This window comes from Podarcis erhardii (assembly GCF_964252035.2).
Source record: "Podarcis erhardii genome assembly, chromosome: 7".
NCBI lineage: Eukaryota > Metazoa > Chordata > Lepidosauria > Squamata > Lacertidae > Podarcis > Podarcis erhardii.
The window spans coordinates 78,349,211-78,367,433 of NC_138511.1; the positions used below are offsets into that span (position 1 = coordinate 78,349,211).

At 44.6% G+C, this 18,223-nt stretch overlaps 1 protein-coding gene across 1 annotated transcript; it reads right to left on the reverse strand.

Annotated features, from left to right (window-relative positions):
• Positions 1-226: 226 nt before the first annotated feature.
• On the reverse strand, positions 227-8,813 carry LOC309346024 (phospholipase A2 inhibitor gamma subunit B-like; the record flags this gene model as incomplete). The annotated part of the gene is made up of 5 exons (XM_081869652.1): positions 227-2,505; positions 3,647-3,796; positions 5,410-5,559; positions 6,555-6,656; positions 8,678-8,813. 5 exons carry the CDS (start codon positions 8,811-8,813, stop codon positions 2,294-2,296), a joined length of 750 nt encoding a protein of 249 aa, XP_081725778.1. The 3' UTR covers positions 227-2,293.
• Positions 8,814-18,223: the final 9,410 nt, after the last annotated feature.

Below are 18,223 nucleotides of genomic sequence, written 5' to 3' on the forward strand. Positions count from 1 at the left end.
CTCCTCTGTAGACTCACCTGTGCCACCCCACCCAGCCATGCAAGAACCCTTGACTGGGACCTCCCCTTAGTGCTAAAACCTTCCTTAAACTCTTATTGACTGCTGCCTGGAAGAAACAAATAGAACCGTTTTTGGACTGAATATTCTTTATTTATTTTTTTTAAATAATATTTATTAAATTTTCCATTTTAACATTCCAATCAAATCACATCATATATTCCAAATTATTCAATAATTAAACAATCCAAATATTATGCCAAATTATTAATTTTTCGGGGGTGACTTCGCCATGCTTTGAGGTCGGAGAGGATCCGATCATCTCATACTTCTACTGCTTCTCATATTCATTTCCAATGGTTCCCATAAGTCATTCTGATGTTAATCCTCATTATTTTCCACAGCCTCTGAGTTCTTCCAACAAGCAAGATAAATCAAACAATATGTTTCTGTGTGGTTTTATATCTAGGATTCCCCCATGTAGGTTCACAGCATCTCTTCACAGGCTGGTATTTCTGCCAAATCAGTCCAAGAATCCTCCCTAGATGCCCAGTCTATTCTGTCCAGATAAAATCCAATCAAGGGATCTGCCCTATACTTTTCCCAAACCAGTTGTCATTCAAATGTTAGCCTTTCCAGGGAAGGGTTTTAGTTAAAAATACAAGCATAGAATATTGAAGACACACCTCTCCCATGACTATACACTTTAACAACAAACTGGTCTGCACTTCCATCCATAATGGCGGCCTATTAAGACTGCGTCATAAATCCCGGGCAGTCATCCCAAGTTCTTTGGCGTCTCTCCAGCTGTTAATGAGATCTTGCTTCTATGCCAATATCATAAATCAAACCAGGAAATGTTTTTCCAACAAGCCAAAAGTTAAAATCCTTAGTTTTTTGGTTTAAAATAATTGTTGTCTCCACACAGTTGATGATTGTTAAATCCACTTTATATCAATAAATACCAAACTTTTCAATCTCACTTGCTTCATAGTTAATCAAATAGCCAAACCAGAAGTGATTTTGCAGAGTAACATAGTAAAACAAAGCATAATGAAATCAATAAGGCTCACCCCCGCCTTTCCATTCCATCATAACTCCATGCAAATAATAGTCCTTCTTCCAATCAAATCCTTTTTTAGCACCTCAATGGCTGGCAATTAGCAGAATATTTTCCCCCTCCTCACTCAGAGCATGTCCATAATTTAAATCCAATTTTTCATCTTACGAAATGGAGGTTTGTCTCTCACAGAGACAGCTTTGGAGAGTTGCCAAGTAACGCACTTTGCTATGCATCCAGCGCCTCCCGGCCCCTCATTCCTTCCGAATTTGGGGCCAGGTGTTGGGCGAACTGTGGATGAGACTGCCCCCCCCCGAACCTGGGGGGGTTGGGAGGCTGATTACTCCTATCTCAGCCTCTAATTACCAGTGCGAGCGACTGCGATGGAATTTCAGGCATCTTGGTGGCGACAAGCTGGAAGTCCCTGATTATTCTTTATTGGGCCTGCAATCTTTCATTCAGAAAACAGACGGGAGCCCTGAAAGAAAAACCTGGAGGAGGATGGGGAGGCATCGTGGTCCCCAAGTTGGGATGAGGAAGGAATTCAATTTTGTCTACATATTAATGAGAAACTAACTCATTTGCACTTCCCAGATCGATACGCAAACTAAAACTCAGCTTTCAAAATTCACATTTCTCAGAATTTTGCAATGTAGTTCATAAACCAAACGGTGTATACAAAAATGCATTTATGTGGAGAAAGTGCCCAAAGTGCATATTTTGGTGATAATAACATATACAGTGGTACCTCAGGCTATAGATGCTTCAGGTTGCAGACTCCACTAACCCAGAAATAGTACCTCGGGTTAAGAACTTTGCTTCAGGATGAGAACAGAAATCGTGCCGCAGCAGTGGGAGGCCCCATTAGCTAAAGTAGTACCTCAGGTTAAGAACAGTTTCAGGTTAAGAACAGACCTCCGGAACGAATTAAGTTCTTAACCCGAGGTACCACTGTATACAAATGCCTTATATTAGGGAGAAATGCTAGCAAAACTCTATACTGGTTAAACTGCAATTACAAATTGTGTTTATTAGGAGAAATTTATGCTAAAATGTGGATTGATTTTCAATAGCTTTTTTAAAAAAAATGCAGATTGCTGTAGTATTGTGGAGAAAAGAATTTAAGATTTTTTAAAATGAGAAACTTAAGAGCACTGAACTTGACAGATTTGTCCACTCGGGTGCCCAAAAGCACATGGCATGGATCCTACAAGTTGCCTGGCATGTAAAGAGAGCTCAGGAAAGAAACTTCATAAAGAGAATGCTGGAGATACTGGGTAGCAGGAGGAGGAAGGAACTCTTCCCCAGGATATGGTTGGTGCTGGAGGATTTAGCTTTCTCACATGTTGCCTCTTTCACTGAGTAGCTGGTTCCATTAATGAGCACATTTTTGCCCTTGAATTCACATACGTTGCTTGTTCCACAACCCTTCAGGATGAACTTGGCACCTGCAAGTAGACATGGTTAATAGTCATTGACAGTCTTATCCTCCATGAATCTGTCCAATACTTTTTGAAAGCCATCCAAGATGGTGGCCATCATCACTACGTCTTATAAGACCGAATCCCATCATTTAACTATGCACTAGGCAAAGAATGCTTATTTGTTTGTTTATAAATTTTATTTATAAATTTTGAAAAATAAAATGCAACTAGTCAAACATTTTCCAATATACATTCCCTTGGTAATCGACTTCCCTTCCACCCTTCCTTGGTTTCTTCAAATTATCTTTTGCTGCTGCATATTGTAATTATTCTATGCCTACCTTCCTCCACCTTATTATCTGAATAACTTTTACTGCTAAGCTTACTCCAAACCTGCTAGCATTTTAACATGTTTACAATATTTTTTTAAAAAAACTACAAACATTTTCCAATCCTCCTTGAAGGCTGTCTCGTCTAGTTCTCTAATTTTACTAGTTAAAATTGCTAATTCAGCATATTCCATCAATTTCGACTGCCACTCCTCTTTCATATGTACTGCATCCTCCCACCATTTTGGAGCATCTCGTACTCTCGCTACAGTAGTCACATACAGAAGCAAATTCCTTTGATTCTTTGGTACACCTGATCCAATTATCGCTAAAAGAAAAGCTTCTGGTCTTTCTGGGAGAGTCCTCTTAAATATTTTTTTTAATCTCATTACGTATCATCTCCCAAAATCCTTTAGCTGCTCTACAAGTCCATCACATATGATGAAATGTGCCTTCTATTCCTTTACATGTACCTAATTCTGACTCATACAAGACTTCCTTATTTGGCCAATCTGAATGTTCCAACATTTAGCTTGATAATCTCATCTCAAGGTTCTACTCATTTGAAAAGGACACAAGCCATTAGCACCTTATCATGGATATAATCCCTGCATACTCTGGCATAGCTCTTGTACATTTCAACGATGCGTGCATCAAAGAATATCCTGAGAGATTGTTACTTGAGGTTCAGGGCAGCAGGTCTCTCGCTCTGCCACCTGAGGTGTCCATCTCATCTTGGCTCATGGTGGTCCATCTCTGGAAGCTCCAGAGGCAGCATTCTCCTCCCACCTGTTCCCTCTACGCCACGCATTCCCTCTTCCTCCCCTGCTAAGTACCTTCCTTAGGGCCGTAGGTCCCTGTTACGCTGATGCAAGTATTTTCCGCATCTGTGCATGAGACTTTTCCACCATTGCAGGGTTCCTGTGTCTCAGTGAAACATCCAGTCGAGCAAACCAGCCCATTCTTTATTGAAGAAGCTGGAGGAACTAGGAAGCAAAGAAGAGAGAAGCAAGTGGTCTGGGGAATTTCTAAATAGGATTTTAAGAAGAGGCCTGATGGTTCCTTGAAAGGCCTGATTCACACACGCACCAGTAGCAGCCAGTGTTGGGGTGAAGCAAGTCTCCTAATGCTGGCATTTCTGCTGTTTACATGTATGGAGCTTTGCCAAGCACCCATGCGACTGCCCTGCCTGATCCATCACATCACAATGGCTGCTATTGGTGTGTGCTAGAAGTGAGATGGGAAACAGCAGTCTTCTCTTGCACATGATGGAGCAGGAAAAGGATGCAGGAGGTTGGAGTTGTGTGAATGCAACAGCGGGAGCCCTGGACTGGCTCACCATAGACCCACATCTTTCTGAACCCACGCTAGTCCCTTCCAGGCAGGCCACAGCAACACCATTATTAGGAGGTCAGCTTCTCCCCACACAATCCTGTCCCACACTCAGAGTTCCTTCTTCTTACGCCAGGTGTGGGCAAACTTTGGCCCTCCGGATGTTGGTAAACTACCAACTTGCAACATCCTTTCCCATTGGCCATGCTTGTTGGGGCTGAGGGAACGTGCAGTTAAGCAACACCTGGAGTGCCAGTGGTTCCTCACACATGTCTATCAACACCTGCTTGTTATGGACACCATTCCCAAATTGAGAGGGTAGTAGTGGTTGGCAACATGCAGGCACCCACAGCAGTGGCGGAGCTTCATGCTACGGAACCAGGGTCAGAGAGCAGGTGGGGGCGTGACTGGTGTGCATCCCGGGGGTGTGGCATGCATCCTGGGGGCATGGTGCGCTACCCACAGGGGCATAGCGCCCAGTGCAGGGGGGAAGCCGTGATTGCACACCACCAGGATTGTGGTGCCAGGAGGGGTGCGCTCCCTCCGCCCCCCTGTTCCCCCACAAACACTTTATTTTGATGTTGTTTTCGTCTCACATTTTCTTTGTCAGAAAAAATGAGGTCCAGAGATAACTTTCACCCCTCCCTTACATTAGGATGAGAATAGGTAGAGGGACTAAAACTTCATACACTTCATGCTATTCCTACCAATTTCAAATGCAAATTGTGAATGGACTCAGCTACATTAGTAAGGAAAGAGAGTTTTATATTTGTTATAACACTGTGACACCAGATGGCACCATAGAGCAGAAAACTGTTCTACATGATTTTACATAGTGTTTTTTTATTTCGTTATAACAATTTCTAATTTCTTTTTGCAGTGTGTTCTTGAAACAATAACACTGCATTAGTGGCAGATTTATCCTGCTTTCATTTGTTCAGTGATGCTTCTCTGGTTCTGCTGCATTGTTATCACTGGCTGGAGGGGCTGGCTATAGAGCAACAAAAGTGGGGGAAACATAAACCAATACATTTGTAAAATGAAAAGTTAAGGGGGTTCCACAGGAAGTAATGGGATGCACACTGATTGGAAATGAAGCCATGTGACTAGCCCAAAACATTTGCACACACAAACATGGATTGAAATGATTGAGACCACCCCAATAGCATCATGAGTAGAAATCAACCTGGGTGCACCAGGAAAATTACATTTGGAGGGACCCTGATTTGCAATTCTGTTGTCAGAGAGGGGGCAGATGATGACTTACCTCCCCATTTTAAGTTTGCATTGCAGTCAGCTGTGGTACAGCAAGCCGAGGTGTATCGCAGATATGCATTATCTCCTATGGTGACGGTGAAAGCATTGGCACAAGAATCATTTCCCCCACATGTATAGAATGTTGTAGTAAACGTGACCCCTGTTTACCAGAAGAGGGAAAAGACAAACAACAGGTCAAGAGACCTCATTCCCCAGAATTCTTCTATATTGTCTCCACTCTGCCTTGTCCTTCCACCTTGGTTCCAAGTTCTCCCAAGGGAATATGGCTTCCCAGAATATAAGAACCTGTAGATCAGACCAGAACTCAGCATAATCATAGAAACATAGGAGCATCTGCTTTTGGTGACCAAGTCCCAGGTTGAATCACACCATCTCAAGGTAGAGCTGGGAAAAAGGCGTCCTGTTTGGAACTTTAGAGAGCCTCTGTCAGTCAGTACAGACACCACTGAACTGGATAGACCAGTGGTCTGCCTCAACGTAAAACAGTTTCTTATATTTCTGTCAACGCAACCAGTCATTACTTGTTACTAGGTGCATTGTAGTGTATTTTTAAGTAAACGGATTTGTGCCATTGGCATGCATGTATAATACACAGGCCTGAGCCATCATTATTATCCAGCAGGTGGAACCAAAAACCACCTTAGACATAACTACCTCCCTAAATAGCACCCCTACTAGAGGCAAGACCAGTGGCATAGTGTGGGGGGACCAGAGAGGCAGTGGCCCCAGGTGCAAAATTCTGCAGACAGGCTCTGGCTTCCTCAGGGATCCCCACCTTGCCTAAGCGAAGACAGCAAAGCAGCCCAGTCCTCAGGGACTGAGTGTGGGTGGAGGGAGGATAGCACAGTACAGCACGGCACTCTTCTTCACAAGCATCAGGGGAGTCGCCCACCAAGAGCTGAGTTGTGTGGGCAGGGCAAGTGGTGTCGCACGACCCCATTTGGCTCCAATGAGGCATCGGCTGCTTGCCTGCCCCGGGTGCCAGCAACCCACGGCACACCACTGGGCAACCCATCGACCCTGTCAATTGTCATGCTGATTGCTGATCATTCTCAAAGCCTCCAGGAGGAACCACATGATGCCAAATAGTTGTCAGGCTTCCCTGCCCCTCTCCTTCTCCCAACACTTCCTTACCAGTCAGTGCATTCTCGTTCTTGATGGTCACACAGGCGTCTGAACCAGGTTTACAATCTGTCGGAGCTTGGGTAGCATTATTGCCTTGTATACACTTCAAGGCTGTTGGAAGACGAGAGAAGGACATCATACAACTATGGGACTGAAGCACCCTCAGGCATTGGACAAAATGGGGAAAAGCCTATGTCCCATTCAGTGGGCAGCATATTCCCAAGAGTACACACCACAATGTGAAATGTGTCCTCATTCAGACACTGACTGCATACACACCATGCATTTAAAGTGTACTTAAAGCACTTGACCTCTGCCCAAAAACCTGGGAACTGTACTTCACCCCTCACAGAACAACAGTACCCAGAACCCTAGACGAATTTCAGTTCCCGTGATTCTTTGGCGGAACCAAGGTGATTTACATGTGTGGCCTTATAATGTACAAATTTTAATAGAAACTTTTATAAAATAAGGTGTTTATCCAGCCAAAATGCCATCTTTTCACCAGCGATCTACTAGAGGCCTTCAGAAACATGGGTGCCCACAAGAATTATTCATGGGTATGTAGAGGAAAGAAAACACTGAAAGCAGGGGAGCACAACAGTTTCTCACACCCTCCCTCCAAGAGAGAGAGAGAGAGAGAGAGAGAGAGAGAGAGAGAGAGAGAGAGAATGACTGTACTTCTTGCCTAATATTCTTGGTTCTTGAAATGCTAGACTAGGGTTGCCACACGTCCGGAATTTCCTTAAAAGCCAGAAAAGGCTCAACAACTTTTGTATCCAGATTTTCACTTTTTGAAATATGGCAACCCTACGCTAGACATATACTCTTTTTCCTCTTCTTTTTCAAGCATGGGAGGGACAGCCATGCCCCTCGCTGTTCTGTGGATGCCCTGGTCCAGGAAGGTTACACACAGGGCAGGAAGACATCACCCTTCTCCTAGATGTTTGTCTTGCGCACTTGGCTTTCAGAGGTATGGTGCCTCCGAAATCAGAAGGTTACATTTAGCATTTAAATTTTAGCTCTCATGACTCAGAGCCGCTGAGGAGTCTCTCCTTCAGGGATTGATCTAATTCTGTTTTCATTCCATCTAAGGCGGTACCACCATCAAACCTTGTGACAGTAAATTTTAAGAGGTGCTTATGAGTTGTTGTGCAAGAAGAAGCACTTCTTTTCTCAGACCTAAACTAGTTGTTAATTGTCTTAATTGGGTGCTGTGGCTGTGCAGCTCCAACCCCAGCAGTGCACCAGCATGGAACTGGCTCTGCCATTAGGCAAACTGAGGCAATTGCCTCAGGCGGCAGAAGTCCCCAAGGCAGCAGCTTCACAGGTGCCCCACCTGCCCTGCCTCCTCCACCACTGGTGCAGAAGAAATGCTGACACCGGTGGCAATAGGTAGGTAGGTAGGTAGGTAGGTAGGTAGGTAGGTAGGTAGGTAGATGATAGAGTGCTGTTTTCTTTTTAAAAAAGGTTTAGGTACTCTCATTTTGACTCAAGAAAATCATCATTTTATAGTTCAAATTGGGGGAAATAATTACAGTAAATGGACAAAACTACAAAGATTCACAAAATGTTTAGGGGTATACGTATCCCTGCATCCCCCCAGAAAAAAAGCACTGGATAGATAGACAGACAGATAGAATAGATAGATCCATGCAAAATATGCCTCCCAATGCTAGTCCTACTGGACTTAACTGTCCAGGGGTCCTTTTCCATTACCCCTTTTACCTACTAAGAGTAGACCTTTTGAAGTTAGTGGACATGATTTAGGCTCATCCATTGCACTACACACACACACACACACACACACACAGTAGAACTTAGCTAAATACTGTATATTTCAGCCAGCCTACCTTTAGAACTTACAGCAGGCTTAACAGATTACTACCAGTCTATGATTCTGTGATTCCCCACCCCCAAATGCATCCACTCAAAAGCTAGCATGGGCATCCAAATGCGGGGACTGATAAAAGATCAGTCTGTGGCAAGAACATTTTGAGCAAAGTTTTTAACCCCCCTAGATTAGCATCAAACAATGGCCTAGTTGATATGTCATTCCATAGTACAGGTCTTTCATTCTGTCCCTAACAGCATAATAGGAAAATTGATGTGATCAATGATAAATAACTTACGTGGATTCGCAGAGGCAACTAAGAGTGGTGAAAGAAGGCAGAGCACAAGGAGAGGCAACATGGTACCGTAAGGTAGGGCTAAGATCATTGCTGAGCTTGAGTGCTTCTTGCGCCCAGATTTATGTGCACAGGGCATTTTATAGATGGGGCTCCTATGTTAATATTGAATGACTTGCTCCAATGAACTGCAGTAAAAGGATTGCTGTGCTGTGTAAATACCTGTAAAGTAACTGGGTGCAGATGTCCCTCTTATAGTGTTGAGCAGTGTCCACCTGGGGTTCGAGGACTTCCTGGAACAATCGGTAGATTCAGACAACAAATCTGATGGCAAACGTGATGCATTTCTACCTGTTTCACACAAATCTTACATATCATGACTCATTCCATTTATTCTCCTGCTCCTCTATGGATTCTCAAGCAAGCAGGCGGGACCGCTCTTTTATTCTAAGAACCACCCTGCAAGGTAGGTTAGGCTGAGAGGTAGTGTGTAGCCCAAAGTACTTCACCCAGGGAGTTTCATGGTTCAGTGGCGATCTGAACCCAGGTCTTCCTAATCCCACCATACTGTTGGTTCTTGCTTGCTATGCAAAATCAAAGTATCTGCATTTGAAACATTTACTTGTCCCAAACATTTGCTAATTTGTATATCTTCTCTGCTATGGATAGGCTAGGAAAACTCAGCGGTAGCCAGTGTTGTTCTCCAGATCTGGTTAGACTCCAATTCCCTTCAGCTCCAGCCAACGTGGCCACTGGTCGGAGATTATGGGAGTTGTAGTCCCACATCAGGAAAGCCACAGATTAGCCACCACTGCCACAAAGGTAGCAGTTTTAGTTCATTGTCAGGCTTGAGGAATTCTCTCCCTCCCCCGGTGACTTCAAGAAGCAGGGAGGAAATGTGAAAGGTTTTTCTTATGATTTTATTCGGTCCTTACGGCGAGAGACAAAGAATCCAGACATCCCTCAATGATGGAATTGCTCACTCTGGCTCCTCCCCCAACCTCCTCTGACTTCTCTCCCAACAGCATCTGACCCTACGGTGGCCCCCCATGGTCAAATGTCTCTTCGTCCATTGCTCTTGCACTCTTAACAAATGTCAAGTTATAGAGGACGGTGGCTCATCCATGCTGTCTAAAGACGTGTCAGCTGGCTGCACACCTCCCCTCCTTCTTCTCCTAACACCTCGTAACTCAGCTGCTCGCCTGTCTCTGATCTGTTATCTCCCTCAGAGTTCTGCTGTAATTCAATACTGCCTCTCTTCTCTGGAAGTTACAAGAGAAGGGGTGTGTACATGATCTCCACCATTCCTCTTCCTCTTCAGTCCAGTCCCTGTAGGTCATAAACATCCAAGACCTGGCAATGATGGTTCCTGGTGTGTTTCCCTGGAAAAGTATTCTACAGTCAGGAAGCCACCACTGGAAAAAGCCTGTTCTCATGCTGCCATCCTGCACACCTCCCTCAGAGGTGGCCTAGAGAGAAGGGGCTTGTGCGCTGGGCCCAGGGGTAACCCGAGTAACCGCAGTCTGTTGTGTTTGCAGAGTCTGGAGCACAGCGGAATGATGAGGAGTACGTGCCACATACTCTACTTTACTTTACTTTATTTACACTTCAATGCTAAGAGCTTACAAACAAGCATCTTGCCTCTGCGTGAGCAGAGAAAACATCCTCTCTCCACTGAAGCACGGAGAGAACTGAGAAAAACAGGAAACCAGTGTACGTCACATCCAGTCTCCTTTCCCGTGGGAAAACCCAACAGCACAGACTGTGGAATGTAAACACCTGTCTCGTGACAAGCACTTCGCTGCACAGTGAAGAAAGCAGAAACCAACATCCTCCCCCTTTCTGTGAACATCACTGGGCAGCGTGTTCGTACAATATCAGTACAAACCCAACTTCTGCACATAGGTACAGTGTTGATCCCTTGATACAATCTTGGACAATACATCAGCAGGAATTTCATTACCTGGCATATAGGACACCGTTACGAGTCCCTTTTGAATACGTTCCCTAGCATGTTGCAACTTCAATTGCAAGTGCTTCGTGCTTTGCTTACAACCTTCAGAATTCAGCAAAGCCAAACATGCTTTGTTGTCCTGGTAAACCTGGATTGGACATTTGACAGGAATTTTCATGTCTTTGCACAATTGTAACAACCATTCACAATCTTTAAGTGAATAAGACAGTGCATTCAGTTCAGCTTCACAAGTACTTAAGCTAACTGTTGTTTGCTTCTTGCATGACCAATCAAATAGACCCTGATTGTACATATAACAAACTCCAGACGTACTTTTCCTGTCTGTAGTGTCACTTCCAAAACTTGCATCTGCAAATATCTCAAGACCACCAGACTTCTGATTGTTAAATCTCAGTCTGTAATGCATAGTGCCTTTCAAATACCGCGCTATGCGTTTCAGAGCTTTCCAATCCTTAACAGTAGGATTGTTTACTCGTCTGCTTAGCAAATTACAGCTAACAGCAATGTCAGGTCTTGAACATCTGGCAATGAAGTTCAGCTTGCCTAGCACACTTCTGTACAGTGTAGTGTCAGAAAATGCTTCTTCAGTGTCATCTACCTGATAACCTGTTGTCATCGGTGTGTCTACAGGGTTAGCATCCATCAGGTTTAGTTTGCTTAACACATCAGCAATTTTCCGTGACTGGTGTACTAGAATGTTACCATCTTGATCTCTCTCTATTTCCAGAGACAGGTAGTTGTTTACCTCACCAAGATCTTTCATGTCAAAGTGCTCTTTCAGTTGAGCTAGGGCGTTATTGTACATTGTGACATCTTTCCAAAAGAATAAAATATCATCAACATAAAACAAACAATACAGTTTCTTTTGCCCCTCCTCTTTGACAAATACACATGGATCAGCTTTCCCTTGCTTAAAACCTAGAGAAAACAATACTTCAGTGAGTTTTGTGTGCCAACACCATGCACTTTGTTTGAGACCATAAAGGGATTTCTTCAGAGCACAAACAAATCCCTGTTTTACCTGTACGCCATCAGGTGGAAGCATATAAAGTGATTCACCTAGAGATCCGTACAGAAAAGCTGTATTCACATCGTGGTGACTAATGTGTAGATTCTCCTCTGCAGCTAGCTTGAGCATAAGCCTGATGCTTTCATATCTCACTGTGGGTGAGTAGGTCTCATGATAGTCTTCACCTGGTACCTGTGCAAAACCTCTGGCTACCAATCTGGCTTTGTGTCTGACTATCTTGCCATTTTGATCAGTCTTCGCTTTGAAGACCCATTTGCTTCCAAGCAGTTTCATTCCTGGAACTACTGGAACAAGCTCCCATGTTTTGTTCCTTTCTAAGGAATCGAGCTCAGCCTTCATGGCATTTAACCATGGCTCAGCTTCCTTTGAATCCAAATCCTGGATTTCTCGGAAACTTGAAGGTTCAAATACCTTCTTGGAGCTTTTAACAGCTGTTACTGCTATCTTAGCAAACTCATCAGCAAATCTCTTTGAAGGTCTGCCTTTTGTGGCTCTTTGTGACCTGCGAATTAGCCGTAGGTCTTCAACACTCTCCTCTTCCTTCTTAGGAGAAAAGTGGCCTATTGTGAACAATGGTTCTTCCAATTCTTGATCAGAGCTTTCAGAGGGTCATATAGAGGCTTTCGCACTCTTGAAATCCTCTGAATCACCCGATTCAGCTTCAGACTCAGAATCAGAACCTTCATCAGTGGGGGTGGGTTGCTGTGGCTGCTTTTCACTATCCTCAGTCTCATCACTGTCATCAGGATAACATTGGAAAATTCCCACATTCTCCCCCCACTTGGCATTGTACTCAACACTTCTTGTGAGCTTAATTGTCTTAGAGTCAGACATCATTATTCTGTAAGAACCTTTCTGATAACCTAGAAAGATACCATGCAATCCACGCTTGTCTAACTTGGAGCTTTGTGGTGTGTGAACCCACATGTCAGAACCAAAAATTTTCATGTGTTTGATGTATGGCTTTTTGCCAAACATCTTCTCATACGGGGTACAACCAATCGCTGAAGATAACCTGCGATTATAACTGTAAGTGAAACACGAGAGAGCTTCGGCCCAATAACTCTCTGGAAGATTTGCATCATGTAGCAAGGTTTTTAACCCTTGAAGCAATGTTTGATTTGCCCTCTCGCAAAGTCCATTCTGCCATGGCGAGCGAGGACTAGACAAATCATGTTGAATTCCTTTCTCAGTCAGAAAAGCTTCAAACTGCTGAGAAGTGAATTCTCCCCCGCGATCAGTGAAAAGAATCTTTACCTTCTTACCATGCACATTTTCCAACCAAGCACAGAATTCCTTGAACCTTGGAAAAGCCTCTGATTTCTGCTTGAGATTGTACACATAAATATACCTGGAAAATGCATCAATGAGAACCATGAAGTACCTATTTCCACCCAAAGAGGGCGCTAGTGGTCCAACCAAATCAGCATGAACAATTTGGTATGGTTCTGTAGCTTGCCTACTAGACACCTTACCTTTCGCAGCCATTTTCACCTTGTTTGCTGCGCATGCCTTGCACTTCTTGTGTTACCTGCAGGGTTTAATAGTCATACCTTCAACCAAAGCAGGCATTTTAGATACTGCCTCAAAATGCAAATGACCAAATTTTCGGTGAAAATCGTGAATACATTCTGCATGCAAACTTTTGTTAGAACCTGCAATGCAACAATTTTCATCCTGCACATCATCATCAAAATACAAAACATACAAACGATCAACATATTCAGCATGCAATACATAATCATTTTTCTTTGTGATGATGCACTTTTTGTTCTTAAAGGAAACGTCAATTTTCCGTTCATTCAGCTGTCCAACGCTGAGTAGATTATGTTTGGCATCTGGTACATAAAGCACATCTTTTATCGATAAGTCCAAACTGTGAAGAACAACAGTTCCGTAGCCTTTACTGGGGATTGTGTGGTCATCCGCCTGGTGAATCGCACCTTCCTGCGGTGTAAAAGACACGAACAGTCGCTTATCGTTGCACATGTGGTGGGTCGCTGCTGAATCAACCACGAAGAAAGATCTAGACGTTTTCTGGACCTTTGCAACCTTTGGAGCGAAGTGTGAGACCATTGCCTTGTGCTGCGTTGTCCTGGACACCGGACCTTTGCCTTTGCCTCGGCCTTTTCCACGCGATGAGCTTTCGCTGCGCTGCTCTGTCTTGGCCCTGGGATATTTGCATTCCCTCTTCATATGGCCTAGACGTCCACACGAGTAGCATTTCACTGCCTTCAAAGCTTTGGCGCCATCTGGTGGTTCCACTGCACTCTGGGATGACGTCTGTGAAGACTCCCCCTTACCCATGCAGCTATCACCCTGGCGGTCTGCTTCATTCTGAATCATGGCAGTATCACAGGCTACTGTGAGCTGAGCAGTGTCATGAACAGCAATCTGAGTGCCACAAGCATCAGCCAGCCTTCTGCAGCTAGCCATCATGACTCTGGCATTAGCCTTCTGCTGCATCTCTGCTGCTTTAAATCAAGCTGCGTCACTGTTTTCTGCAGCTGCTTTATTCCAAAAGCACTTTTAAAAGGTACTTTCGGTTTCCCCCAAGCCTATAAGCTTGTGCCTTTGAGCCTTTGCCTGTGCCCGGCAAACGGCTCTAAAAGTTCAAAGTCCAGCCATAAAGCCATTAATTAGGAGCTGGCAGGCTGCCCGGAGCATGAGCACATACCTCTCATCAATCAACTTGACTCGCAGAGCGATCCGTCCCTCTGTTCCTCTGCATTCTTTGCCGGCACTCCGAAGTCCATCCGTCACTTTGACTGCGGTGTTCTGGGCCCATAACCTAAAATGTTTGCAGAGTCCGGAGCACAGAGGAATGATGAGGAGTACGTGCCACATACTCTACTTTACTTTATTTACACTTCAATGCTAAGAGCTTACAAACAAGCATCTTGCCTCTGCGTGAGCAGAGAAAACATCCTCTCTCCACTGAAGCACGGAGAGAACTGAGAAAAACAGGAAACCAGTGTACGTCACATCCAGTCTCCTTTCCGGTGGGAAAACCCAACAGCACAGACTGTGGAATGTAAACACCTGTCTCGTGACAAGCACTTCGCTGCACAGTGAAGAAAGCAGAAACCAACACAGTCCAGGGACGGTCCCAAATCCAAGGGTTCCGCAAGGAGTCAGTCCAACAGGGCCAAGGCAGGAATCCAGGCAAGGTCAGGCACAGGGTCACAGGCAGGTTCTGGCAAACAGCAACGTTGCTCCCACAACCTGGGGCGGGGTCTACCAGCCTTTTATCTCTGTTGGGGTAACGGCCAGTCCTGATCCCCTGGTGACTCACCTCCCTGTCTCACCTGAAGGCGAGCACTCCTACTGCAAGTACTCAGATCTCTCCTTCTCTCAGACCTCAGTCTCTGCAGCTCGCGAGATATCGGTGGGTTACTAGACCCAGAGGCCGCCTCAGCCTCTCCTGACCCAACTGGTAGTGGAGCAGCTGTGATTGCCCAGCTGAAGGAAACGAGGTAATCCCCGCATCTGGAGCCAGGGCAGGCTCAGGCCCCTGACTGGGCCCAGCTGGTGCTTGTTGCAGGGGAACCTGTGAGAACTGGGGTTCTTCAGAATCAGGCCCCAGACTAGGTTCAGATGCCGCCTGGGGCAAAGGATCTGGTGCAGACTGAGACTCCTCTGGCTCCGAGTCCAAGCACAAGTCCTAGGCCATCACAGCTTGGATGATCATAGAAGCATAGAATCTTAAGAGTTGGAAGGGACTCAAGGGTCATCTAGTCCAACCCCCTGCAATGCAGGAATCTCAACTAAAGCATCCATGACAGATGGCCACCTCTTGTTGGAAAGGTGGTGATGACTGCAGGATCTTCATAGGTTTACATGGTGAAAGCTGGTACCTGGCATCATGGGCTACAGAACCTTCTAAGTCTCTATAGGTCAAAGATAGCAAAAATTAAGGGTCCCCAGAGTGAAGCAGGCAATCCTCTGCAGATGGTACCACAGAACTGGAAGGGACCACGAGGGCCATCTCGTCCAAGCCCTTGCAATGCAGGAATCCTTTTGCCCAACGTGGGATTAGAACCCACAAGCCTGAGACTAAGAGTCTCACGCTCTACCAACTGAGCTAGGGTTTCCATCTAACTCATTGGAGGGTGATGAGGAAGGCAGAGCTGTCCCTCAGGAATTGAGAGGGAAGGAAGGAAATGGATCCATCATATGATCATGCACTGAGCCAGAGAAGGAAACAGAGGTCAAGGCACCACTTCCCTGACTTCTTGGAAATGCTGACATGTTCGCTTCCTGAAACGGTGTACAGTAGCCATAATCTCAAAGAACCCTGGGCAGAGAGAGCAATGGAAAGTTTCACGTGTGGCTGGTAGGAGCGTGACATAGCAAGAGGCAAATTTACTGCGAGTTAAGATATAACCAGGTCTGCTAACTGATACAGCAGCCAACAAACCTTCCTTATCAAGCTCCTTCAATTAATTCTTAACTGCGGTAAGAAAAACACTTTTCATGTTTTATTATATCTATGCATCCAGACACAGGCCTTTCTATCTGACCCCTGGGTCTCTCCCCAGGTGAAATCCCCTTCTGGCTCACACCCTTTGTCCCTCTGGCCACACCTGCCCTCTCGCTGTTTCACATCCTCCCGGGGTGTTTTTTGCTTGCCTGGAAAAGTGTCCTTGACCTCTAAGAATGACTCTTGCTTCCTGGATGCAGGATAGGGAGGGGTGAGTGAGTGCATATAGAAACTAGCTCCCTGTAAGAATCACAGAGGCTAAACTAGTCCAACTGTCTGCAAGGCATGAATCTCAACTAAAGTGTTATTAAGAGCTTCAATTCATCTTGCTTGTTTCTGATACTCTATGCATTCATTGCTCCATTTGTTTTTGCTTCTGGCTTTGCCCACCAGTGGCAAGTGGCCTTTAGAATGTCAACCAGAAGGGAATGTGGCCGCCCTCAACGCTGAATCCCCAGTGCTGGTCTTGATCTATTCTTCATTATCTTGTTAAACATTAGCAGGAAATGTTTCTGTTCTGCCAGGCCTATGTTGGCAGTTCCCAGAGCTCAATGTGAAGAGGGTTGTCCTATGTGAAGTAGGGCAAACACCTTCATGAATGCATAAAAAGGCAGGAACTGGTGTATGAATCATGCAGCAAGATTTTAAAGTCTGCCCGAGCGCAGGGTGGGGATGCTTTTTTAACCAAGGGCCAAATACCCTTCTTTGCAACCTGCTGAGGTCACATGACAGTGGTGGGTGGAGCCAAAGCAGAAGTGGGCAGTAATGCAACCAATAGCATTTTTACCTTTGCACAATAGGCTGGCTTCTACATGTGCTGGCAAAGCCTTCTCTGCTCTCCAGTCAGATGAGAAACAGGTATTAGCAGCACTGAATGAAAATCTCCTCCCCACCCCCAGCAAAAACTCTTGGAGTGCAAAGCAGTACCAGAGATGGGTGTGGCTTGGGAAGAGTTCAAGGGCCAGAGAGGGAGACTTTGAGGGCCACATTCTTCCTCAATGCCTGAAGTTCCACAACCCTACCCCAAAAGGTGGACCCCCATCTATTTTGGGCTTTGCTTCGGGGATGTCTTGGACTGGCACAGTTGAGAGAGGGCTGAGGCCAATGGCTTTTGCCTGAAAGAGTCTCAAATTTATGGGTCACTCAACTCATGGTTGATCTTTCTCTTTTTTTTTTTTAAGTGATATTTTATTAAAATTTCAAAAAAAATACAAGAATAAAAAAAGAAAAGAAAAAGAAGGGAAAAAATACAAAACACGAAAAAACAATTAAAAACAAATCAACCTTTCCATATCCTGACTTTCATTTGCTTGTTTCCCTGACCTCCTCACACCTCCTTTTTTTGTATTCTAGTTCAATTAGTTATTTCAGCAAATCCTTTCCATTTTTGCTTTTATCTTAATAATTTATCTTAATATATTATAACTTTACATTCTCACCTGTTAACAATCCATCTTTAAATACTCCTTCATAACATTACTGCTAAACCCACATAACTTCATTCCAACATCCTTCTAACATTCCTTAATTTTACAATATTTCTGTAAATAGTCTTTAAATTTCTTCCAATCTTCTTCTACCGACTCTTCTCCCAGGTCTCTTAATTCTGCCAGTCATTTCCACTAGTTCCATGTACTCCGTCACCTTCATCTGCCATTCTTCCCGGGTGGGTAGATCTTGTGTCTTCCAATACTTTGTGATGAGTATTCTTGCTGCTGTTGTGGCATACATAAAAAAAAGTTCTATCCTTCTTTAACACCAATTGGCCGACCATGCCCAGGAGAAAGGCCTCTGGTTTCTTCAGGAAGGTATATTTAAATACCTTTTTCATTTCATTATAAATCATCTCCCAGAAAGCCTTAAGCCTTGGGCACGTCCACCAAAGGTGAAAGAATGTACCTTCAGTCTCTTTACATTTCCAGCATTTATTATCGGGCAAATGATATATTTTTGCGAGCTTGACTGGTGTTATGTACCACCTGTATATCATTTTCATAATATTCTCTCTTAAGGCATTACATGCCATAAACTTCATACCTGTGGTCCATAACTGCTCCCAGT